The sequence below is a fragment of the Apostichopus japonicus genome, chromosome 11, assembly GCF_037975245.1.
Source record: "Apostichopus japonicus isolate 1M-3 chromosome 11, ASM3797524v1, whole genome shotgun sequence".
In the NCBI taxonomy this organism is placed as follows: Eukaryota; Metazoa; Echinodermata; class Holothuroidea; order Aspidochirotida; family Stichopodidae; genus Apostichopus; species Apostichopus japonicus.
The window spans coordinates 18,828,719-18,851,066 of NC_092571.1; the positions used below are offsets into that span (position 1 = coordinate 18,828,719).

The 22,348-nt window shown below is 36.8% G+C and overlaps 1 protein-coding gene across 5 annotated transcripts in view; it reads right to left on the minus strand.

Annotated features, from left to right (window-relative positions):
* LOC139976321 (ATP-dependent translocase ABCB1-like) overlaps positions 1 to 22,348 on the minus strand; it is a 57,392-nt gene that overhangs the window by 24,221 nt on the left and 10,823 nt on the right. For 3 of the 5 annotated variants that reach the window (XM_071985004.1, XM_071985003.1, XM_071985001.1), the window contains exons 1-10: positions 14,385 to 14,542; positions 12,192 to 12,330; positions 10,338 to 10,383; positions 8,713 to 8,997; positions 7,401 to 7,534; positions 4,658 to 4,734; positions 4,108 to 4,202; positions 3,301 to 3,425; positions 880 to 996; positions 409 to 577 (exon numbers count right to left, since the gene is read on the minus strand). In XM_071985004.1, the coding sequence (XP_071841105.1) occupies positions 409 to 577; positions 880 to 996; positions 3,301 to 3,425; positions 4,108 to 4,202; positions 4,658 to 4,734; positions 7,401 to 7,534; positions 8,713 to 8,997; positions 10,338 to 10,383; positions 12,192 to 12,330; positions 14,385 to 14,430 (1,233 nt within the window). In that variant the 5' untranslated portion in view covers positions 14,431 to 14,542. Of the gene's footprint in view, positions 1 to 408; positions 578 to 879; positions 997 to 3,300; positions 3,426 to 4,107; positions 4,203 to 4,657; positions 4,735 to 7,400; positions 7,535 to 8,712; positions 8,998 to 10,337; positions 10,384 to 12,191; positions 12,331 to 14,384; positions 14,543 to 22,348 lie in introns of those variants that run through there. The other 2 variants (XM_071985002.1, XM_071985006.1) reach the window with 1 other exon arrangement.

A 22,348-nucleotide genomic window follows, 5' to 3' on the forward strand; every position in this document is an offset into this window, starting at 1 on the left:
CAATTTCTGGGAAGTACCTGTACAGCAAAATTGATCAAGGCATGAGCTCCTCTGTTCGCTACTGTTAATCCATTGTGAAGTCTGCAAAACTAAGCAGTATGTCAAAACAACTGTTCCGCTTTCTTAGCTCCATATCAACAACAGGTTACAAAAGGATTAGAGGCAGTATTGTTTCTTTTGATGGATTTCCAACATGTTGTCTGCAGTCAAAATGTTGCACTAATCATATACTAATCAGCTGTTAGATTCAGTGTCCTCCAATACTGTTCATCCATAGAAGTGTTGAGGAACTCTGGGAGTCTTCTTTCACTTGCCAGGTAAAAATAATTGAGTAAATAGTAAACATAGTACTTAACATCTCTCTTTCACAGGAAGTCCAATTTTAAAATAATTTCAATGAAAACTTACCTTGTCAATAATCTCAAAGAGGGTATGTGCTGCCCCCATTGCTGTTGCCACTGTACTGAGGGATGGACCTATGTTGCCGAGGGAGAAGGAGCCAATCATGACACAGAAGAAGACAGTTAGCACATCACCACCTGAGATCTTGTCTTGACTGACCATCCTAGGCCCATACCTATAAGATCATCCACAGACACATTGGTTAAACATTCTACCATCCTTCCACAAATTTAATAGACACTTTGATGAAAAGTTGTGCTCAAAATCTGGTAACAGACCTTTCCGCTCTGTCAAAGAGCTTATGAGACTTAAATGGTATAATTTTTAGTAAAACACAAATCTAGTCACCTACACTGTGTTTTATGTACTAAAATTCAATGTAAAACACATATCTGATTGGTTCTCACCGCATGGCTTAGTCTATACCTTTCACCATGACAACCAAGTAGACAAAGACTAAAAGAAAGACTGACTTACCAAAATGCAAGTGCATAGGAAGAGAAGATGATCAGCATGGTAACTCCAATTCCTGTTGCCGTGGTAATACCCTTCTTGATACCTACGTCCTTCGCATCTTGAAGTTCTCCTTCATACCTGCGGTGAGGAAACAATATACAGTAACTTACATATGTAACAAACACTACAGCTCAGCAGTATTTTTTCAAAATATGTGTTTGTTACATGGTGTCTTGTAATAAAATATAAGTGGGTCAAACCATCAAATTGAATAACTATTGTGATATTTTCTGCATTTTGTTGTAACTTCATTGTAATGTAGTACATCCAGGCCTGTCTGATATAAGCCATTTGAACAAGCTCCAAACAGAAGAAAACATTGTTTTCCTGAAGCTTAACTTAATATTTTATCCTTTGTGCAAACCTTTGATGTTTCTGTATAGGTTTGAAATTCCCTATGTTATTATTGTGGGCTAAAGGATTAGTTTTGGGGATTATTGGCCAATTCATTTGGGCAAAGTTATTGCAAAATGCATTAAAAGGTGATGAGAACAATAAACTGGGAGCTGTTCACAGAAAGAATAAAAGGAGATAAAGTTGAATGCACAGCACAATACAAACTGTTTTCAGTGTTTATGAAATTTCATTCCTGGTGATCTTTGACCTATCACCGTGTCAAGATGAGGTCAAGCTAAGCAATGTCCGCCTTCTTACGATGTTACCAGTTTGCACAAACGGGGTCAACATCAGTGCCCTGTTTTGTAAAGTACTGGCTATGTGATTCTACCATTAAACGCCTCTATATCGATCACATTACTTATCAAAAATTACAAAATAACGATGATCAGGAGGCTAAATAGCTTTGATAGCCTATCATAGTGGGCCTGTCTTGTATCCCCAAAGTTGTAATATCCCAGGAGTACCACTCTACCTGACTGAGCTGAGATGGGTTAATAGCTTTGATAGCCTATCATAGTGGGTCTTGTATCCTAATACTGTACTATCTCAGTGGTACCACTCTACCTGACTCAGCTGAGATGGATTAATAGCTTTGATAGCCTATCATAGTTGGTCTTGTATCCCAATACTGTACTATCTCAGCAGTACCACTACCTACACTGCCTACACTGCCACTGCCACTGCCTACACTGCCAGCACTACCTAACTGAGCTATGTACTCCCTAACATCATATGATCAGTGCTCAAAGTAGACTTCATCTCAACAGACATAGAATAACATTACCCCAGTAACCTAACTGTATACAATGTAAAATCAATGAATTATTCTGTTAATAGCAAACTATCCATCTACAATAGTTTAGAAACCAATTCCTGACGATCACTTTGTTAATTATGATAAGCATAGACTTTCAGACAACCTTTTAGTTTCACTTCAGTCACATCACAAAAATTACACACACTGAACTTTGATAACAATAATCCTCATCAAAAATGGAAGTGCTATCACTCACTCTTTAACAAAAGTTTAACTTGACGTGGATTAGCTTCATACTTAACCTTTGAAACAGGATATTATAAATGAGACAAGTACATTTATCACTTTTAAAGGATAACAGCATTGCTTCAACATATGCTGGAATGTCTGATAATGGTCATCTATTTATTTTATTGCCATCCTAGAAGTAGATATCAAGACTGAGATATTTACTTGTCTTCGATGTCCAGGAATAATATTGCGACCAGAACCAGTACTTTTGAAAATGTCTAGCAATTTGTAGCATGTTTATAAGGGGCCAATACTGATGACCTGCAATGGCTGATGGATAATGAAACTGTGATGAAACCTTGAAACTTGATGTCATTTGTTAGTGTGTTACATGACTAGTATAGTATAGTATACATAGTTCATATCTCCAATTATCCAGTACGTGTACCTTGTGTGAAAGATTTAAACATTTTACCAACTTCAAACAGCAGCATGTTTTGGTTGGTATGGTAACCCTCTTCACATGTGAGAATTGAGTACGGTATATATGTTACAATTGATAGGCAGGGTTGGTATTTTCACAGATATAAAATGCCTCAAGACCTAGCTTCCAGGAGACTACTACTTTCTCACATTTAGGGTAAACCTTAAAATTGGAAGATAGATCTAGCCTAAATTGCATTAACTTCTGGGAAGATATTTTATTCAGATAAATTTCACTTAATACCAGCAGACTTGCCATTCTGGAGAAGAAATACTTCAAAGTGTTTGAGCAGTTTACATAGTTAATTAAGTGACGACAAGCCTGAATCTATAGATAAGAAATACACTAGGGTTGTATGGCAAAACAGTTATAACATACAACCAGCAGCTTTAAGAACGCCTGCATCTAGAGATGATATATTAACTGGGCTGTATGGCATTATTAGTTATAAAACATACAACCAGCAGCTTTAATAAGTATCTCAGCTATGAGGTTAATTATGATCTCATACCTCTTAATTTCTTTTTGTTCTCCCCCGAAGCTGAAGACTGTCCGCACACAGGACAAGACCTCCTCTGCAATGCTGCCTGCCTTTGCATATGATTCTTGCTCTTTGGTTGCAAAGGAAGCAATCATCTGCAGAGAGGAACAGAAAGCCAGGAGGAGGCTAAGTGGTTTGCTTGCTCCAAGCTATATGAGATATACTGTACGCACAAGATTCTTCTCCTATGGCGGACCCACATACAAAGTATGCAGTTAAACCAATGTCTGATTACAAGGTTTGTAGACTTTACCTCTGTTGACTTCAAATGACCTTTGACCTCCACAGGAAACAAAAGGTTCCTGTACTCAATAATGTCAGTTCACATACCTAGCAAAAATTAATTAGCTTAAATCTCAGAACTGATTGCTATGTTATCAGACTTTGACCTCTGTTCCCCATTGTTGACCTTTTGACCTCCACAGAAAGCAACAGGCTTCTTTGCAGTTACTAAGGTAAATCCACATAACATGTGCAGTCAGCCACCCACCTATTGACATTGTCTGGGAAAGTTTCTCTGAAATCTTCTCCAAGCCTATCCCAAGCAAATATTCCAACAACAAAAATTACGAAAACGAAAACGTTGAACCACTGCAGCTATTCAAGATAAGGATTAAGACAAATAAAAGTTTCCTTCGTATAATTTTTTTATTCATCATTCTCTTTCATGCTTGGATGTTGAAGAGGATGAAATAAACTACTGATGGTCAAATAGATTTGATAACAATTTTCACTGCAAGAATTTTCAAACAAATTTTCAACTTAAACCCATCATACCTTTGACATAAAAGCACCACAGATGGCCAAAAGAGGTGTCATGGACATTATGACCAACGTTAACTCCCAGCTTTTAACGAAACCAATTGCGAAACCTGAAATAAGGGAGACATAATCATGCAAAACTTAATGACATGGAGCCAGTCAATATAGCTAAGTGGAAATTCATATGGAAGTCTTCACTTTGCCACACTGTTTGTTTTACTTCAGTCTGTGTTGGTAATTCTCCATATTGGGACATGGGAAGCTTCCAAAGGGGGAGGGGTGGAGGGGCAAATGGTATTGTGTCTTGAAATGCTGAGGTAGTGTTATCCTCCATCCCAATGATATGTTTCAGTCTCAAGGAAGTAAATATTTTGCAACTATTAACAAGTATCTGCTGAAGTAAGATCTTGATTTCCAAAGATAATATCAAGGTATTTACCAATTAATATATGACTTATGAGTTCCATTATAAATCTGTTTGCCATTGGCCAAGCTCTTAAACTATTCATGTTTACTGTTACCTTGTGTACTCTATGATACAAAATAAAATTATAAAAAGCCTTACCTGCAAAAAACTGGGATATAAACTGAAGGCAGATGGCCACTTTGTCACCCATGCCTTCTCTAAGCCGCTCCATGTCACTGGGGAGAAGAAAAAAAACCTAATCTGATTAGGAAGTGAATACCTTACCTATACATGAAACAACTGGCAGATAAATATCAAGGGCCATCAAATCAATTGTTTAATATGTATGGATCAACTCTTTTGACTACCTGATTGCATTTCTAAGCTAACAAAGTTATTTTTATTTTGTACACCTGAGGAACACTCAGGGAGAAAGGTACAGTAGCTACTTTAATATTGCTTAAACACATCAAAGACTCTGAGCTGCAGTGTGTTAACAAGCTGTGTTTAATACCTGCAAACACATTCAAACATGACTTGTGTGTATGTATGTATTTTGTATTTGTATGTATTTGTATGTATGTACTGACTCAGAGCTGCAGTGTGTTAAAGTCAGTTATATGGTCACTGTGTTAACTGCAAACACATTAAAGCATGACTTGTGTGTATGTATGTATTTATGTATTTGTTTGTATTGTATGTATTGACTCAGAGCTGCAGTGTGTTAAAGTTAGTTATGTGGTCACTGTGTTACCTGCAAACACATTAAAGCATGACTTGTGTGTATGTATGTATTTATGTATTTGTTTGTATTGTATGTATTGACTCAGAGCTGCAGTGTGTTAAAGTCAGTTATATGGTCACTGTGTTACCTGCAAACACATTAAAGCATGACTTGTGTGTATGTATGTATTTATGTATTTGTTTGTATTGTATGTATTGACTCAGAGCTGCTGTGTGTTAAAGTCAGTTATATGGTCACTGTGTTACCTGCAAACACATTAAAGCATGACTTGTGTGTATGTATGTATTTATGTATTTGTTTGTATTGTATGTATTGACTCAGAGCTGCAGTGTGTTAAAGTCAGTTATATGGTCACTGTGTTACCTGCAAACACATTAAAGCATGACTTGTGTGTATGTATGTATTTATGTATTTGTTTGTATTGTATGTATTGACTCAGAGCTGCTGTGTGTTAAAGTCAGTTATATGGTCACTGTGTTACCTGCAAACACATTAAAGCATGACTTGTGTGTATGTATGTATTTATGTATTTGTTTGTATTGTATGTATTGACTCAGAGCTGCAGTGTGTTAAAGTCAGTTATATCGTCACTGTGTTACCTGCAAACACATTAAAGCATGACTTGTGTGTATGTATGTATTTATGTATTTGTTTGTATTGTATGTATTGACTCAGAGCTGCTGTGTGTTAAAGTTAGTTATGTGGTCACTGTGTTACCTGCAAACACATTAAAGCATGACTTGTGTGTATGTATGTATTTATGTATTTGTTTGTATTGTATGTATTGACTCAGAGCTGCTGTGTGTTAAAGTTAGTTATGTGGTCAATGTGTTACCTGCAAACACATTAAAGCATGACTTGTGTGTATGTATGTATTTATGTATTTGTTTGTATTGTATGTATTGACTCAGAGCTGCTGTGTGTTAAAGTTAGTTATGTGGTCACTGTGTTACCTGCAAACACATTAAAGCATGACTTGTGTGTATGTATGTATTTATGTATTTGTTTGTATTGTATGTATTGACTCAGAGCTGCTGTGTGTTAAAGTTAGTTATGTGGTCAATGTGTTACCTGCAAACACATTAAAGCATGACTTGTGTGTATGTATGTATTTATGTATTTGTTTGTATTGTATGTATTGACTCAGAGCTGCTGTGTGTTAAAGTTAGTTATGTGGTCAATGTGTTACCTGCAAACACATTAAAGCATGACTTGTGTGTATGTATGTATTTATGTATTTGTTTGTATTGTATGTATTGACTCAGAGCTGCAGTGTGTTAAAGTCAGTTATATCGTCACTGTGTTACCTGCAAACACATTAAAGCATGATTTGTGTGTATGTATGTATTTATGTATTTGTTTGTATTGTATGTATTGACTCAGAGCTGCTGTGTGTTAAAGTTAGTTATGTGGTCACTGTGTTACCTGCAAACACATTAAAGCATGACTTGTAACTTGTTGTTCCACAGAGCAGACTCACTCATGGAGGTACCAACCATGTTTGTCATGAGCTAATTTAAAGCCATGCATTAATTATTCTGATAATTATTAATGCTAATGATGTATATGAAATGTACCCAACAACTCAACAATGGAGTGGACAGCTGTATGAAGAGAATGTGCATACAGTTTGAATTGGACTATAATAGCACATTGGCCAGCACAAGCATGAAACTGATACTCCATGGGAGTGTAAGCATTAACTGCCAGGGTGGTAAGCAGTAACACCCGGTATTCCCAATTATTTCCATACATAATATATCATTGGGATGAATGTCTGGCAGCAGAGCCCAATTTACCCAATAGTGCATAAGAGTTGTATGAGAGTCCATGTATGGACTAGTATGTAATGTACTGTACTGTCCTTACTCTGGGGTAACAAGTGACACCCTGTCATCCCAATTAATTCTATACATAATATGTAGTCGGGATGAATATATGGCATCAGAGCCCTATATACCTGATAGTGCAAGAGAGGTTGACTAGTGTGTAATGTACTGTACTGTCCTTACTCTAGGTAAGCAGTGACACCCTATCATCCTAATTATTTTTCCATACATATGTAGTCGGGATGAATGCATGTATGGCATCCGAGCCCTATACACCCGATAGTGCATGAGGCTGTTTGACTAGTATATAATGTACTATTGGCCTTACTCTGCAAGTCTTGATGTCAGTTCTCCACTTTGATGTTTATCAAACCATCCAATCTCCTGATGAAGTACAGCATGGAAGAACTCCTTTCTGATCCTGTGTGTCTGTCTCTCACAGGTCAAACTCCACAATGCAATCTGACAGAAGAAGCAAACAGAATTAGTTTGTACAGACAATGTGAAAAAAAGGTTTAAAGCAGGCGGTAAGTGGAGAGGTCCCAAAATTATCTACAGGCAGAAAATCTTCCCAAATTGCTTAGGATGCTCACATTGTATCTATAGTAAATCAATGGAAATTACTCATTGGAGTACTCACAGAGGTCAGCAAGGTTTTACTGGGGGAGGGGAGGGGGAGGGGGAGGGGGAGGAGGAGTGGGAGGGGTAGAAGAAATAAAGTGGTGTGAATCCAAAGGCATCTGCAACCAGCACTACAGATTACTGCAACTGTCAGAATTTTCAACAACTATATGGTGCTTAGGGGTATCACACCTGTTTATATTGGCCAATATAAACTGTTCTCATTGTTTGTTTGTTTGTTAAATATGCTTCTTACTTGCAATGATACAGTAAAAGGCTAAGTTAAGCTGGAAATTTACATGATCAATTCTTCCACTTTTTCTTTCTTTACACATGTTCTTTTTCAGTGACATTTCTCAACAGATCATAATTAAAAGAAGAAGACCGATAAGCATTAACAGAAGAGCATGAATCTAGACAACATGAACAAACATTATAACTCTTAAATAGTATACAAATAATGAATGGTTATGAGTGCAATAGTGCAAATATTTCATGAGTTGAAAGATGGAATGTTCCATTCAACGAGGCACAGCCGAGTTGAATGGAACAAATAACATCTTTCAACGAAACCATTCATTATTTGTTTTATACAACACCTTCGAATTTGGATACAATTGGATGTAAAATGCACTCATGCAACAGATCGTTTTGAACAGACAGGTTTCTCTGCTCTCTTACCATTGAAAAAAGTGCTATCAAAAAAGTATTACACATGGTTCTATTTCATAGAGTGAAATAGAGGAATGTTGCATGCAATCAAAGAGCAATTGACCAATCAAATGACCAGAATACAATTAGGTGTTGTATAATAGGTCTTTACACATCCTTACATTAAATTTTGGGGAGGATCAATGTTGACTCCCCAGGACGAACCAAAGTTTGATTTGTAAACAAACTTCCACAGCACCTTAAGTAGCACCAGGAAAATAGCTCGAGTGAATATGTCAACACTTCAATAACAGTTCTCAAGTTGTGTTTTTTTTTTTATATTTGACACAAGTTCTATTAATTCTAACCTGTATATAAGAGACAACAAATATGGCTGTTCCAACATAAGCGAAGATGATAGAATATTTCCGAGTTTGTTCATTAAATTCTTCTTTGGCGTCCTGTATAACGTCTGGCGGTATGTCTGTCGGAAATGGCTCGCCTGGCTCTGGTAAATACTTGTCATATTCGACAAATTCATCAACCATATCTCCAAAGAATATATTTAGAACTGGCCAGCCAGCACCATGTGCCACGGCAGCAATAGATCCCGAAATCATGAACAGAATGTCCAACCATGTTGAATATCGATACTGTGATCAAGGAAATAAAATATAACAGTCAAAAATCATTAACAAAGAAAGATTAAAAATCATTCATCATGTAAATGACAATTAAGTCAAAAATGAAGTATTAAGATTTCAAGATTTAAAATCCGGCCGGATTTAAGGGATCTTTTGAATCGGGTCTCAGGCTGGCAATTTTGCTAAATTTGACCAGAGATACTGTATGCCGTATTAACAAATAACTAACAATGCATCATTTTTAGTTTGTGGATTTTTTTTTTTATAATTATTATTTCAAAAATTGTTGGGGAACCTAATTATGCCTTTCAGCCTCCGCAATAGCAATGAAAACCACTCCCACCCAAATACTTTTCAGCAAACAGTATTTATTACCCTTCTAGACTATCACACATGGTATTTGTACATGCTTGCCATTTACCTAACTTGTATTACAGTAAGGGAATGTTAGGCTATGTTGCACCCTACACTAAAATCCTATGGAACTGTTTTTCAAAATTATGGCCTTATTTCCGATTGACAATTGCGAAGTACAACAGAAACTTCAACAACAGAAGCAAAGATTTAATACCGATTATTCACAATGAAATCGTCCATTACAATACATACTACTTTACAAACAGTAGTATGTTTCATTACACACCTTTGTGCACATGTGCCATGTATGCAACCATGTAAGTTAGTGACACACTAAAGTCAATGGGATTGGCCAAGACTTCTTGATTCACATTTATGGATGCCCTTAAGCTAATTTCCAATTGCCAACAGCCTCTCCTATTCTTATGAGATTCACATGTTATCTAATAGGCTGGTCGGTGCGACTTACGGCAGATTATCAAACAAGGTTCCATAATTTGACCCCTAGTGACTCCAAATGACATTTGACCTACACCAAAAAAAAATAGGTTTCTTGTACTTAACCTGTCACAACTACATACTGAATGTGAGATTGGTCCACTTCTTGACATATTGTGTTTACAAGGTTTTCACAGTTTGACCCCTGGTGACCCCAAATGACCCTCGACCACCAAAAAACAATATGGATGTTGAAATCAATGTGTCACAAATACATCCTAAATATGAGATTGGTCCAAGCTTCCCTTCTTGAGATATCGTGTTTACAAAGCAAGGAATCACACACACACACAAACACACTCATCCACCTGTATGACTACAAAGGTTACCATTATCATCAAAACCAAAAGACCTTTCATACAAGAGTATTATGTAATAGTGCTTACATTCCTACTAATTGATACAGCATTGATTTTCCCTTTATGATTCACAAAAAAATGCAAACTTGTGAACTGACGCCAAATAATGTTTACTACTGAGTATGGAAAGCTTACCAACACAAGAAGAGATACCCTCTTAGGTGGTTCCTTGTCCTCTTTTCTGGAAATAAATGAATAAACATAAAAACAGTAAATTTTCATTGAGCACTACAACAACTATACACTTACAGTAAGTCCAAAGAAAAACAACATGTCTTCATTTCCATTTAATATTCAAATCAGCCTGATATCTTCAAAAGGGATCAACTACAGACTAATTTTATCGACCCTTCCCATAGTTCTCTGTCACTACAAATCACTAATACTAACGAACATTCCAATAGCTGATTTTACTCATTGAAATATTCACCTATCAGTGGATTGGTTGCTGTGGGTGCTACATTAAAATACAAACTTCCCCTATCGGCCATAAATAGCTGACATCTGGTCAATGTAACTGTTACGATGCCCATTAAACATATCCCCTGCTGACTAAAGTAGATGAATACACACATGTACATGTATGCAGTCTGTATTATGAGAAAATATTAACAGTGGAATACCTACTGTAGCTGACAAATAAAAGCACTGTATGTAAAAGCCTATTCACAAAACTCCTCCTGATTATGATGCTTGTGTGAAAGCCAGCACTAAATCATGTTCATGTGGAATATTTATTTGTATTCTGAAGTATGGTTTACATCACAGTCACAGCCAGCTCAAAACAAGACCAGCTCATCAGTGAAAGCAGCTTCGTACCTACTGTATAGCTGCTTATGTTATGTGTCAATTATTTCAAACATGCACTCAGACTAAATAATGCAGTCAGCAGTGTTACTGCACCATTTATGTTTAGGCTATATAGGCTAGTGCTTTCAAGTATGACTAAAACGAAGGCTGATTGATTATTAAAGTATTTAGTATTGTCCCATTTGTACATAGGTACCATATTGCTTGACTTTCTAGCAATTGTATTGGTTGGGGTGGTCGAGAGTTGAGGGGTGGAGGTAAATAGGCCTACTGGTGAGCTATCACATCTAACACATCTTAAGTGGGATTGGCTATTAAAGCCTGTAAAATAGGCTGATTAGCCTTGGTGTACAAGGCTTACATGTTTACAAAATAGGCCCACCCTAAGTTAGGGCTAGAAGCTAGAAACTACTTAAATTGTAAGCACAATGTGTAGGACTAATGCTAAGAAGGCGCTATAGGCCTTTGGCTATAATGTGCATCAATACCACTTTAGACCTAAGTTTTGAGTGAAGTGTTGGGTAAGATAAGTTATGCTTAACTTAGAAATAGTTTAACTTTATTGCCTAATGTGTGTTAGACCATATTTTCATGAACTTTTCATTCAACAATTGCCTCTGCACTATAACTAATTGGTGTAATATAGTAAGTTCATTAACTAACAATTAAGCAGAGTGCATGAATGATGCAAAAGCCATGATTATGAATTATATAATTAGCTTACGTTGCAGCCTAGAACTTACATTCACTGAATTCAGTGACTTTGGTTTCCGGATCTTAATACTAGACTATGATGTGTTTTATCCACAGATGTAATTCTGTGGTTTATTCTAACATTAGTAAGACAGGCTCACAGGCTAGTTTAAAAAACAGGTGAGTCTCGAGTGCGATGTCTGTGTCCATTTGCCATGTCCAAGTAGCTTTATAGCATAAAGCTACAGTAGGCTATAGGCCTTACATTCAGTAACATATTAATATAACAGAATACTACCATGGGCCTGACGTGAGCCTGACGGACGAGAGTATCTGACCACTTTCTCAAATACTAAGGAACTCAATCAGGTGACGGTACCGAATTCATCATCACTGCAGTACAGCTATGCTGAACAGTCGTCTGGAAACCATTAAAAGAACATGGCCCAACGTTGCTGGTATTCGTTCTTGTTCTTAGAAACTTACCCATCTTCAATTTCTACAGTTGGTTCAGCATCTGCTTTTGTCCCATTCATCATCTGCTTCTCCTCAGAAAACCTTCCAACTTCTTCTTTTGTTGGCTTCAACTCGGTATCATCCACCATTTTGTTAGACTTGTGTTCGTCTGTTGATTAAACATAAACCTTGATTGTTATAAGGCTATAGGCAATATTAAGAACAACATTTCCCACTTTACTTTCCAGAATATTATATTACTGATAACATATATGTTTCTTTACGTTACAGTGAGAGTGGGATCACATAGATAGTCAGCATACGGAACATGTCTCAGTTTAGCAAGGAGGGCCCGCCATAGCAGTGGCGTGTGCAATGGAGACCCTGCAATCCCCTCCCCTAGCTCTGGACATACAATCAGTGCTCATAGCTTAGTTGGTTAGGGTGTTCGCATATGACGTGGGAGGCCTGGGTTCGAAACCAGGTGGAGGCTGGAAGTTTTTTCACTGTTCTGGATTTTCCAACTACTTACACTTTCAAATATATATATTTATTTCATTTGCCTTTGTCGTGTACTTTCATTTCATTTAACAGAGTCTGTTCAAAGTATCTCTTACGAGATCTGGCTTTAGAAATCACAAATTTAGTTTTTGAGTTGGCTAGCATCATGATTAATCTCTAGAGTAAGGTAAAATATGTCACCAAAACAGAACTAGCATTGTTCGTTACAGGTGACAATACATATATATATATATATACAGTATATAATTGAAAATCGTAATGAGTTGGAAAATCAAGAACAGTGAAAAAACTTCCAGCCTCCACCGGGATTCGAACCCGGGCCTCCCGCTCTGTACGCGGACACCTTATCCACTATAGGCTATGGACGCTGATTGTATGTCCAGAGGTTCGAAACCGGTAAGGAAGGTCGTAATTCCACTGTAGGCGCTTGTCACCTGTATCGAACAATACTAGTTCTGTTTTTGCTGACATATTTGGCTTACTCTAGAGATCAAACATGATTCTAACCAACTCGAATTCATTTGTGAATCCTAAAGCTGGATCTCGAAAGATCCGGCATATATATATATATATATATATATATATATTATATATATATATATATATATATATATATCTATACATATATATATATATATATATATATATATATATTCACGAACAGTTATATCTTTATCTTTATCTTTATACAAATAACTTATACATATAAAGTACATGCACATAGCGTATATAGTGCATTTGGAGACTACTGAATAAAAGGTATCTGAAGTAGCCTACATAAAAACAACTCAAGTAACGAGCAATGCACGTTCCCATTGACAGCCTCACCAAGGAATCAGTTTGTTTACAGTTGCTTGCAATAATTGACTAGTAAGGGAGGTCTCTTCCATATATGGTGAACCTTAATCAACAGAAGAGATTGTATTATGATAATCACGGCCTTATACATGACCGTAAATGGCGGTTGTTAAGATAAACCATCGTTCAAAGTATCATTTACAGCCGTTGCACAATATTTATAACTTCAATCTGGGCAGAATGCCATGGCACTGACGGTACAGCCGGGGTAAAGTCTGATCTTGGGCAAACAACTGAAGCATGACAAAGCAATCCTCAACATTCATTAATATTCCTATATTCGGCAGTGGGGGGCCACTTTGTTACAAACGCAGGGAAGCAAAATCTTCCAATTGCTTGCATCCGGCGGATGCAAACTTTTCTTTTTGAGAAACAAATCTCAAGTACACACTCACAACTATATGCAAAACATAACAAAATACATTTTTGAAACAACATCTTCAAAAACCACAACTTGTTCTGAAAAGAACCAAAATTTCTTCCAATCCTACAGATGATCAAATTTGTTTGCAAACAAATAAATCATAACCGACAGCAAGGTACAGAGTTAACAACATTTCCATTACACAAATTTGCAGAGATCAAGTTCATGCTAACAATAATCAATGATGCTTTTACAACTTTCCAGTGATTTTATTGACAAATACTAGTCCCATTACCCTTACCCATTGTGTGCATACAATTTTGCATCTGTAGTGCTTCAATGAATACCGTGTATGCAACTACTTGCAACATTACTTTCTACTGTGTAGAGATAGCGAAGTTCAAGTTGTGCTATAGGCTATCATATGTGTGCACTCAAAGATCATAACGTTAGGCTTTGTTGTCATATACAATACGTACGTTTTGTGGGAAGCTGACATCTCTGGTACTGAATAGGACTTTTCATTTCAGAGAAAAGTTCTAGTCTTGAGGTGTTTAAAACTAGATTGTCCACGCATTGTTACTAGCACTGCTGCGCTGCGCATCGACATCTTGATCAAATTGATATCCAAGAGGGGTTTTTATCGAGTATTTAAAAGAAGCAGCAACGTATGTTTGTTCTCTCCGCATTGCCGGGTGCTAATGTAAAATGTGTATTCGTACCATATAGTAGTTTCTTCGTTGCAACCTTTTTCGCTGTCCCTTTGACCACATGCTTCAGTCAATTTTCTTGGTGCAACGTTCGTGTGTAATTACTGAACTTCGTGCATCGTCAGAAGGAGCCATTGAAGTTTGATTTTTTTTAATCGACATTGCGTAAAAAGTTATTAATGTAGGCCTACCGTAACTTTTGCCGAGCTGCTTGTTTGCAAACACTACATAACGCGCAAATGTTGGCTCAGGTTCGAACATAAAGGTAATGAACTGTAGAATATAGCGAGAGATATGTACACTAAAGGAACGGGGATTTTGAAGAGTTGGTTGTCGCTGCAAGGTCAAATCACGTAGCTACTACGGAGTTGGCGAGTAGGTAAGTATATGGGGGTGGTTGAAAGAGGGGCTGGGCGGTGAAAATCGGTTGAAAGGGCAAGGCGGGCGAAAAGCGGGGCGGGTCGGGTCGCCCCTGTAAAACAGCAAAGCTGGGCACTGGGCCATCTGCCCTATATAGTTTATAGAACATTCACAAAATATAGACATGTGATACGATCGCACCTTTACAATAACACTAGTAAAGTTGGTCACACAATAAACGCAATTAGTGTTCGATCTTTTTATTGCAAGCTTTTTTTTTCACCGGACGCAAAACGTTTATGGGAACTTGCGTCCTCGCAAACTCCTTTTCTCTACTAATACACATAGGCGTAAGAGGTGGGGGGGGCTGCAGCCCCCCCCCCCCACCAAATATTTTTGAAATATTCGGTAAATTGCGATATGCTGAGAAAATTCGGGCAACTACTAAAAGAAATATAATTTGCAATGTGTTTTTCAATGATTAAACTTATATTATAATCATCATTATTATTGTACCGACTTGCCCAATAATGATAACTATATGGAAGGGTAATAATTAACGCGGCATATGATTGTATGTTAGTGGCATGCGATGTATACTAACCGATTCATGCCTACATGATATGCACATTGCGCTCGCTCCGCGAAAAAGTTTGGTTATATTTTTCGGCAAGTCGTTCACAGCCCCCCCCCCCCCCAATCAAATTGATCTCCTACGCCTATGCTAATACATCATAGTGAAGGATTAATGATCTCCCATGTGTGCTGAAATACTGAACCGAAGGATTACAAGCGATCGAGATACAGTCTCATCAGTAGACACAAACAATTGCTATGAATGTTTACGTTGCGTCCATTTTGGCGGGACTGATGATAGATGGCGGGAATGGTGATATTTGACAGCATATGCAGAGCCGTGTTAGCCACAAATAGCTCATGGACGTTAGTGTCGTGAGATATTTACTTTCTGTTCAGCTTCCTTCTAACGAATTCTTGTAAATGCCGTGTTAATTATAATCAATTTCATTCAATTCACAACCATTCATTCACTTCTTATAACCCGGGCTCTTTCTTTGTTTTCTTGTTTTTCGTTCTACATTAGTCATATCATATTTATACAAGCTCACATTACTCTTTTCGTCTCATACTTACTTTGAACATAATTTAAATTCATGTTATAATATGTCTCTCTCGATCCAATATAATTATACCTACTAACAAACTTCAAAATGATTACTGATCTATTAATTCTTAACAGACTGTGTTTCATTCTAAAGTGTAATAAATCGTTGTACATTTTCTTTGTATCTCTACCTTTGGTGGTCTTTTATCTGTAAAGCATTGAAATCAACCAAATTGTATGATCTCACAAAACTTTTTAACATGCTCAATTCTTACAATGTGCCTGTTCATAACAGTATTTTATATTAATTAATCATATGCATACAATATATATTTCTTGCTGAGTCTCATCATACTGTTATTAAAATAATCATAAAACGTATAATGTCTTCATCCATGCACACCTATACTTTGTCTTTTCATAACTGACTTTCTTCGAAGTTTTAGATATAAATAAGTTCATGAAGCCTAGATATAATTGCGTATTATTGCATAATTAATATAAAGGCAACATATTGTAAGTTTAGTCGACACATTCACGAACCTATCAAGTTTTACTTCAAGAGGGATTGGTTATTTAAACTTGTTAAACACGACATTATTAAGTCTCAACTCGTGCTCTGTTTTCTAATAAAAGTATGTCTTTGAAACTATCATATAATATTTTACCTTCTGATCATTTGTGTGGGGGGGGGTAGGGAGTTGTAGGGGGGCAGGGAGTTGGTAGGGCCCTGGTTGGTCCTATATCTGTGTTATTAATATGATTTCACCTTTCCTATGTCTTCTCTTCATAGTTTGATGTAATATATAAAAAACATATAAAAATTCCTTTGTGAAACCATTTTCCCATCAATACCACATGAACATATTCAAAGTTTCGCTGAAAGTATTACAGTCATATCCGTCTTTCATACACTCAGACCTTCATTTGTTAATGTCATGTTTTATATTATTATGAGCTAAATCAGTCAACAGGATCCTTTGTAATAGATAATCAGTGCCGGGTCATCAAGTGATCAACTTTTCGTTTCATATATATGTCTACCTGATTAAACATCAAATTTTCGATTTTGACTTAACATTTCCACAAAAAAATCGAAACACTTAATAAAGCTTTGAAAAATTTGACATAAAATAGTCGAAATTTATAGGCCACCGTAGCATCTACAAAAATGCTTTTAGTTTTATTGAAGACCCCAGCCTTCAACATTTTTCTCTCCCTCAATTTTTGATTGCTTCCTACGCTAATGGTTTCTTGTCGTCACAAGTTTTCCGTTTATTGACAGGATACATCAGCTTAATCTGTTGATAATCTCATTTATGATCTCATTTGCATATATAATTATTGCCTTCATATACAGAACTGTCACCAAATCAACTTCAGATATGTTAAATAAAGGTATGTTCAAAGATAGGCAGTCTCAAACTTAACACTTAAAGGGGTGTTTCGGTGGAAGAAATTCTAAAGCATTTTCCGAAGACAAACATATACCACATTGCTAGTTGAATAGTAATGGCTATATTCTCCAAACAGTCAAGCAAGTAAATTTCCTTTAAATATAATTCTCTTGGTAACGACGCCCTGGTATGTATAGCCTATACTTCACACAGGTATGCATCCATGACTTACACATTTTTAAGACAAACAAAATATTTGCAAGTCAATTGTGATTATAATGTCAATATACTTCACCAAAAATGTAATTTTAGCCAATAATTATTTTGCTAAATTCCAATCTTAACGATAATACCTGATATGTTCTCAATGGGTGCAAGTATACGAAAGTGATGCAGATAAACTGTGAACCACAAATTGATTGCTACTCTGACCCTATCTTATAATGTTGCAATGCTTTGCTGTATTCCTTACGTCCATTTATTTACATTTTCTGCGCGAGAGAAACTTTTGTCTCCTGCTTTCACTTGTTTACTTAACGAGTACGTGCTGGTTCCACACTTTGACACAAATTTTCGCCCATCCGCCTAAAGCTCTTTTGTAAAAAAAAATCCGCACACTGTTATCAGGGAGTTGTTATGGAATCATCTAAAGATTACAGCTTCATTTCAATTCATGGCGTTTTGGTGAGTGATTTAAGGCAAAGAAAAGAACTTTTAAGTCAGCAGTTTTGTAAATTGGTATGATTATCACCATTTGCTTTTAGCAAATGACTACGCGCAATCATAAACATGCGGAATCTTTCTTTTTATGCGAGGCCATTTTATCTGGCCTGTTAACACATCACGGTATTACCGTAAACTATCCACTTAAAGGGATGTTCTTGCGGGCTGCAGTTGAATTCTTTTAAAAATGTGTAAAATCTACAAGATAATAACACGAAAGTAAAGCTATTATAGAACATCTTCCATGCTGATATCACACACTGCACCTACCGTGTTCCACTTCCTGGGAGTAAGGGAGGGTTTAGCAGTTGAAATGCTTTGAGATGAGGCAAGACATTGAAATGGGGTCTTCAACTAGTAACAGTGTGGAATATCTTACACAGGGCTATACCTTTAACCTAATGACAGGTATCAATATCTGTGGATAATTGTTTAGACGTTTGATTTCGTAATCACACGAAAGTGTCAATACTTGTGGATATGGTTACGATTTCATAATTACACGAATGTAACATGACATTGGCGTTTACTATAGTTAATAAGTTAGGTTGACCTTCTTCACAGGGCCATAATACATATTTCTCTTTATGAGCGAACTGTTCAACACAGATTAAAGTTGAACAGGTAAATACGAGTAAGTACCAGATTACCTTTTCAATACAAAGACAGTGTGACATAGATCCAAAGACTTTGTGAAAGACACTGCATATGCACCAATTAAGATGATTTATAAATACAATAACGTCTCGCTGTTGTGTACAAATCGTCAGGAATGATATGGGGCTCATAAAACGACACACTATGGTGGTTAACACTTCTTATCAGTAAATATTGGCACAGTTATAGCTTTATGATATTTAGAGTCGTGGTGCTTGCAAGTATTCAGATAAACTACCACTTAGTCAAAAGTGTGAGAAGGTATAAAGACATTCGTATGCATACTCTTTGGAGTTATAAGCAAAGTGAGGCTAAATATGACAGGGGTTCAACAAACAGTTACTCAAACAGACTATGAACTAAACTGGTACAGAATAGGGAGTGACTGAGTGAGTAAAGTAAAATAGAGACCAACACTGAGTAAATGAATAGAAAGGACATTAACAGAAACAAAAGCTAGAGTTTATCTGTATACCGTCACCTATTATATACAGCAACTTTATACAGCAATAATTAAACAAAAGACATGTGTGAATCTCAAGTAAAACAACCATTGTTCATCACACGACCCTGGGTGCTACCAGCAAGGATGAATTTTATTGTCTTGTTTGTGACATACCCCTGGTCCTTTTATAACCCCTTTAATAAAACATCTTCGAAATGTACCGCTACAACTGTTTGAATATGTTGTTTGGTCACTACCCATAATGTGCGGGAACTAGTAATATCGTGGTCTTCTGGCGTTCCTTACCAGTACTCTATAGAGGAGATCACCACATAGGCCTATTTTGCACCGAACGCTGTGTATGGAGACCTGGTTTAAATATCAAAATAACGATATAATAGCTGAGCTTTGGGGAGGGGGGGGGGATGATGCTCCATGGATAGGAGACAACGGCATTAAATGAGACAACGGCATCAAATGAAACAACGGCATAAAAGTAGACAACATCAAAGGAGACAACAACATCAAATGAGACAACATAAAAGTAAACAACAACATTAAATTAGACAACAGCATCGAAGGAGACAACATCAAAGGAGACAACAAAATACATTGCCCTTTTGGCGTTCCATATAAGTGTGCCTACATGTAGATACAATGTGAGGCTTCCAGTTATCAAGAGCTACTGCAAGGGCGGTAGGGCCTATATTAGTGAATTTGAGATCTCGAACTAGTACGAATACGTATATACGGTTAATGCAGGCCTACTATGTCACCATGTATAAGAACTTCTAATTGTGCAGGTAAACATATGTGGTTACGTATGTATAGGTTATAATGCTATATACAACTAGTTAACAAGTCAAAAGACACAGACATATCGTCAAATGGCATGTTTGTGTACACTCACTGGCTGACACACACTCGCTCGCGCGTCTTCATGGCCACTACATATTCGACTAGGCCTATCATGATTCATTGACTGAATACATTTTGAATTTATGATTATAAAACTAAAAGTATCGCAACCAAACACCACGGTACATATGTACATCGGCTACATGTATACAATTACAAATGCACTGTGTGTTATTGTGTTGTATACTATACACAGTACAATAGGCTACATTACATGTATGTGTTGTGTAGAGCGGAGTCAAGCGAGTAAACAAACGAACGAGGACTGCCTATAATTGGCGCAGTAGTTGGGAATAGTTGCTTCACTCTATACTTTCGTTCAAATATACCTACTAAAAGTTCTGGAAAGTTGCTAATGTTAATATCTTGAATTTGATTGTGTTGATCACTACTGATATCGACAGATTATGGAGGATCCATGTTGAAAACTAAAGTATATCACGTGCTCGCTGATAACCAATCAGAATCGAGGAAATAATTTCAGTGTCAGTTCAGTTTGGGAAAAAAATATTCGCGTCCGGGACGCGCATTTGTTTTTCCCAAACAGGCTTGCAATTGTGTGTAAATTGTCGCTCATGATTGGTCGGAAAAGTTACGTCATCACCATAAAAACCTTCACTTCGAGGTTACCAAATGTCTGCATCCATGCGTTGCAACGAAGATACACCCGATCAAAATAACTCGAATCTTTTCGTATCTTTTGAATTGGTTTAGATATATCTAGCACACTAGTTTGTTATGATTGTATTATCTGCTATCAATGTTTTCTGTGAAGGTACGATATAACATCGCACAGTGAACATTTTGTACAGGGTGCATCACACATGTGATGTAGACCTTTATGTATAATAACACATACTGCACACTACACTGTGTTGCGTATATTCAGTCAAGACTCGTGAACTAGCGTCGTGAAGTTAATTTTAGTGTACCCATTCCACGAAACGAATTCCGATTTCAATAGAACGGCTCACGAATCTTAGATATCGTAAACACGAACCCAATGGAATGTAGCGTATGCATCATAAGTATAAGGTCAACATGTGTTCCAAGCATTAAAAATAAGGTTTGACGGGAAACCCCGTAACTAGACTTAATTAAGTGTCAGTGTGTAATTCACTGTATATCTTCGAACTTCCAAACGATGGTCATTATTGGTGCTGACGTAACCAGTCATCTGATTTGGCTGAAAACTCCGTGATTGCAAACCTGTTTGGGAAAAAACAATCGCTACGCAATGTTTTAGCAAGCCGACGTCAAATCTTGAACTTGCTTGCGACCGGCGGACGCAAACTTTTTTTTTGACAAACAAACCCCAAGTATACACACTCATAACCAGAAATATGCAAAACAACAAAATACATTCGTGAAACTAAATTTCTTCCAATCCTTCCGATGATTGAATTTGTTTGAAAAAAAATCTTCCAATCCTATAGTATACAGATGATTGAATTTGTTTGAAAACAAATCAATCCTAACAAAGAACCGCAAGGTACAGAGTTAACGGCGTTTCCATAACAGATATTTTCATGCTAAAAACAGTCAATTACGCCATTCCAAATTATCCGTGATCTGATTTTTTTTTTACACAAAATTTTATGAGTTGAGACAATCTATGAATTTGTGGGAAGTTAACATCTCTGATACTGAAAGGGATTTTTCATCTCACAGTATGTTTGTTCTCTCCGCATTGAGAGTTGCTAAAGAGTGCAGCGTTCATACATCGTCAAAAGAAGCAATTGAAGCTTCAGTTTTTAAATCGAAATTACGTAAAAGTTTATTAACATAATGTATGGGAAGCGGTCGAAACTGGCCGGGGGCAAAGGGAACATTTCGTTCCACTTTGACTTAATCTCATGAATAAACTTGCATTGGGTAACTGTTAAGTTACGGCAGGGGTTCATAAAAGTTGCGAGCAAGTACTATATACATTTAAGGCGCAAAACATGTCATTGTGTCGTCGAGATCGATATACGTATAATACTTCCTACATCATTTAAGGAGCTCAATAAAATTAGTTAGAAGTGCATTATTTGTATTCTTGCATTTTCTCTCTAGGGCTAGGCACTGTTTTATTTTACGTTATACTATAGGGCCTATACACAGCGTA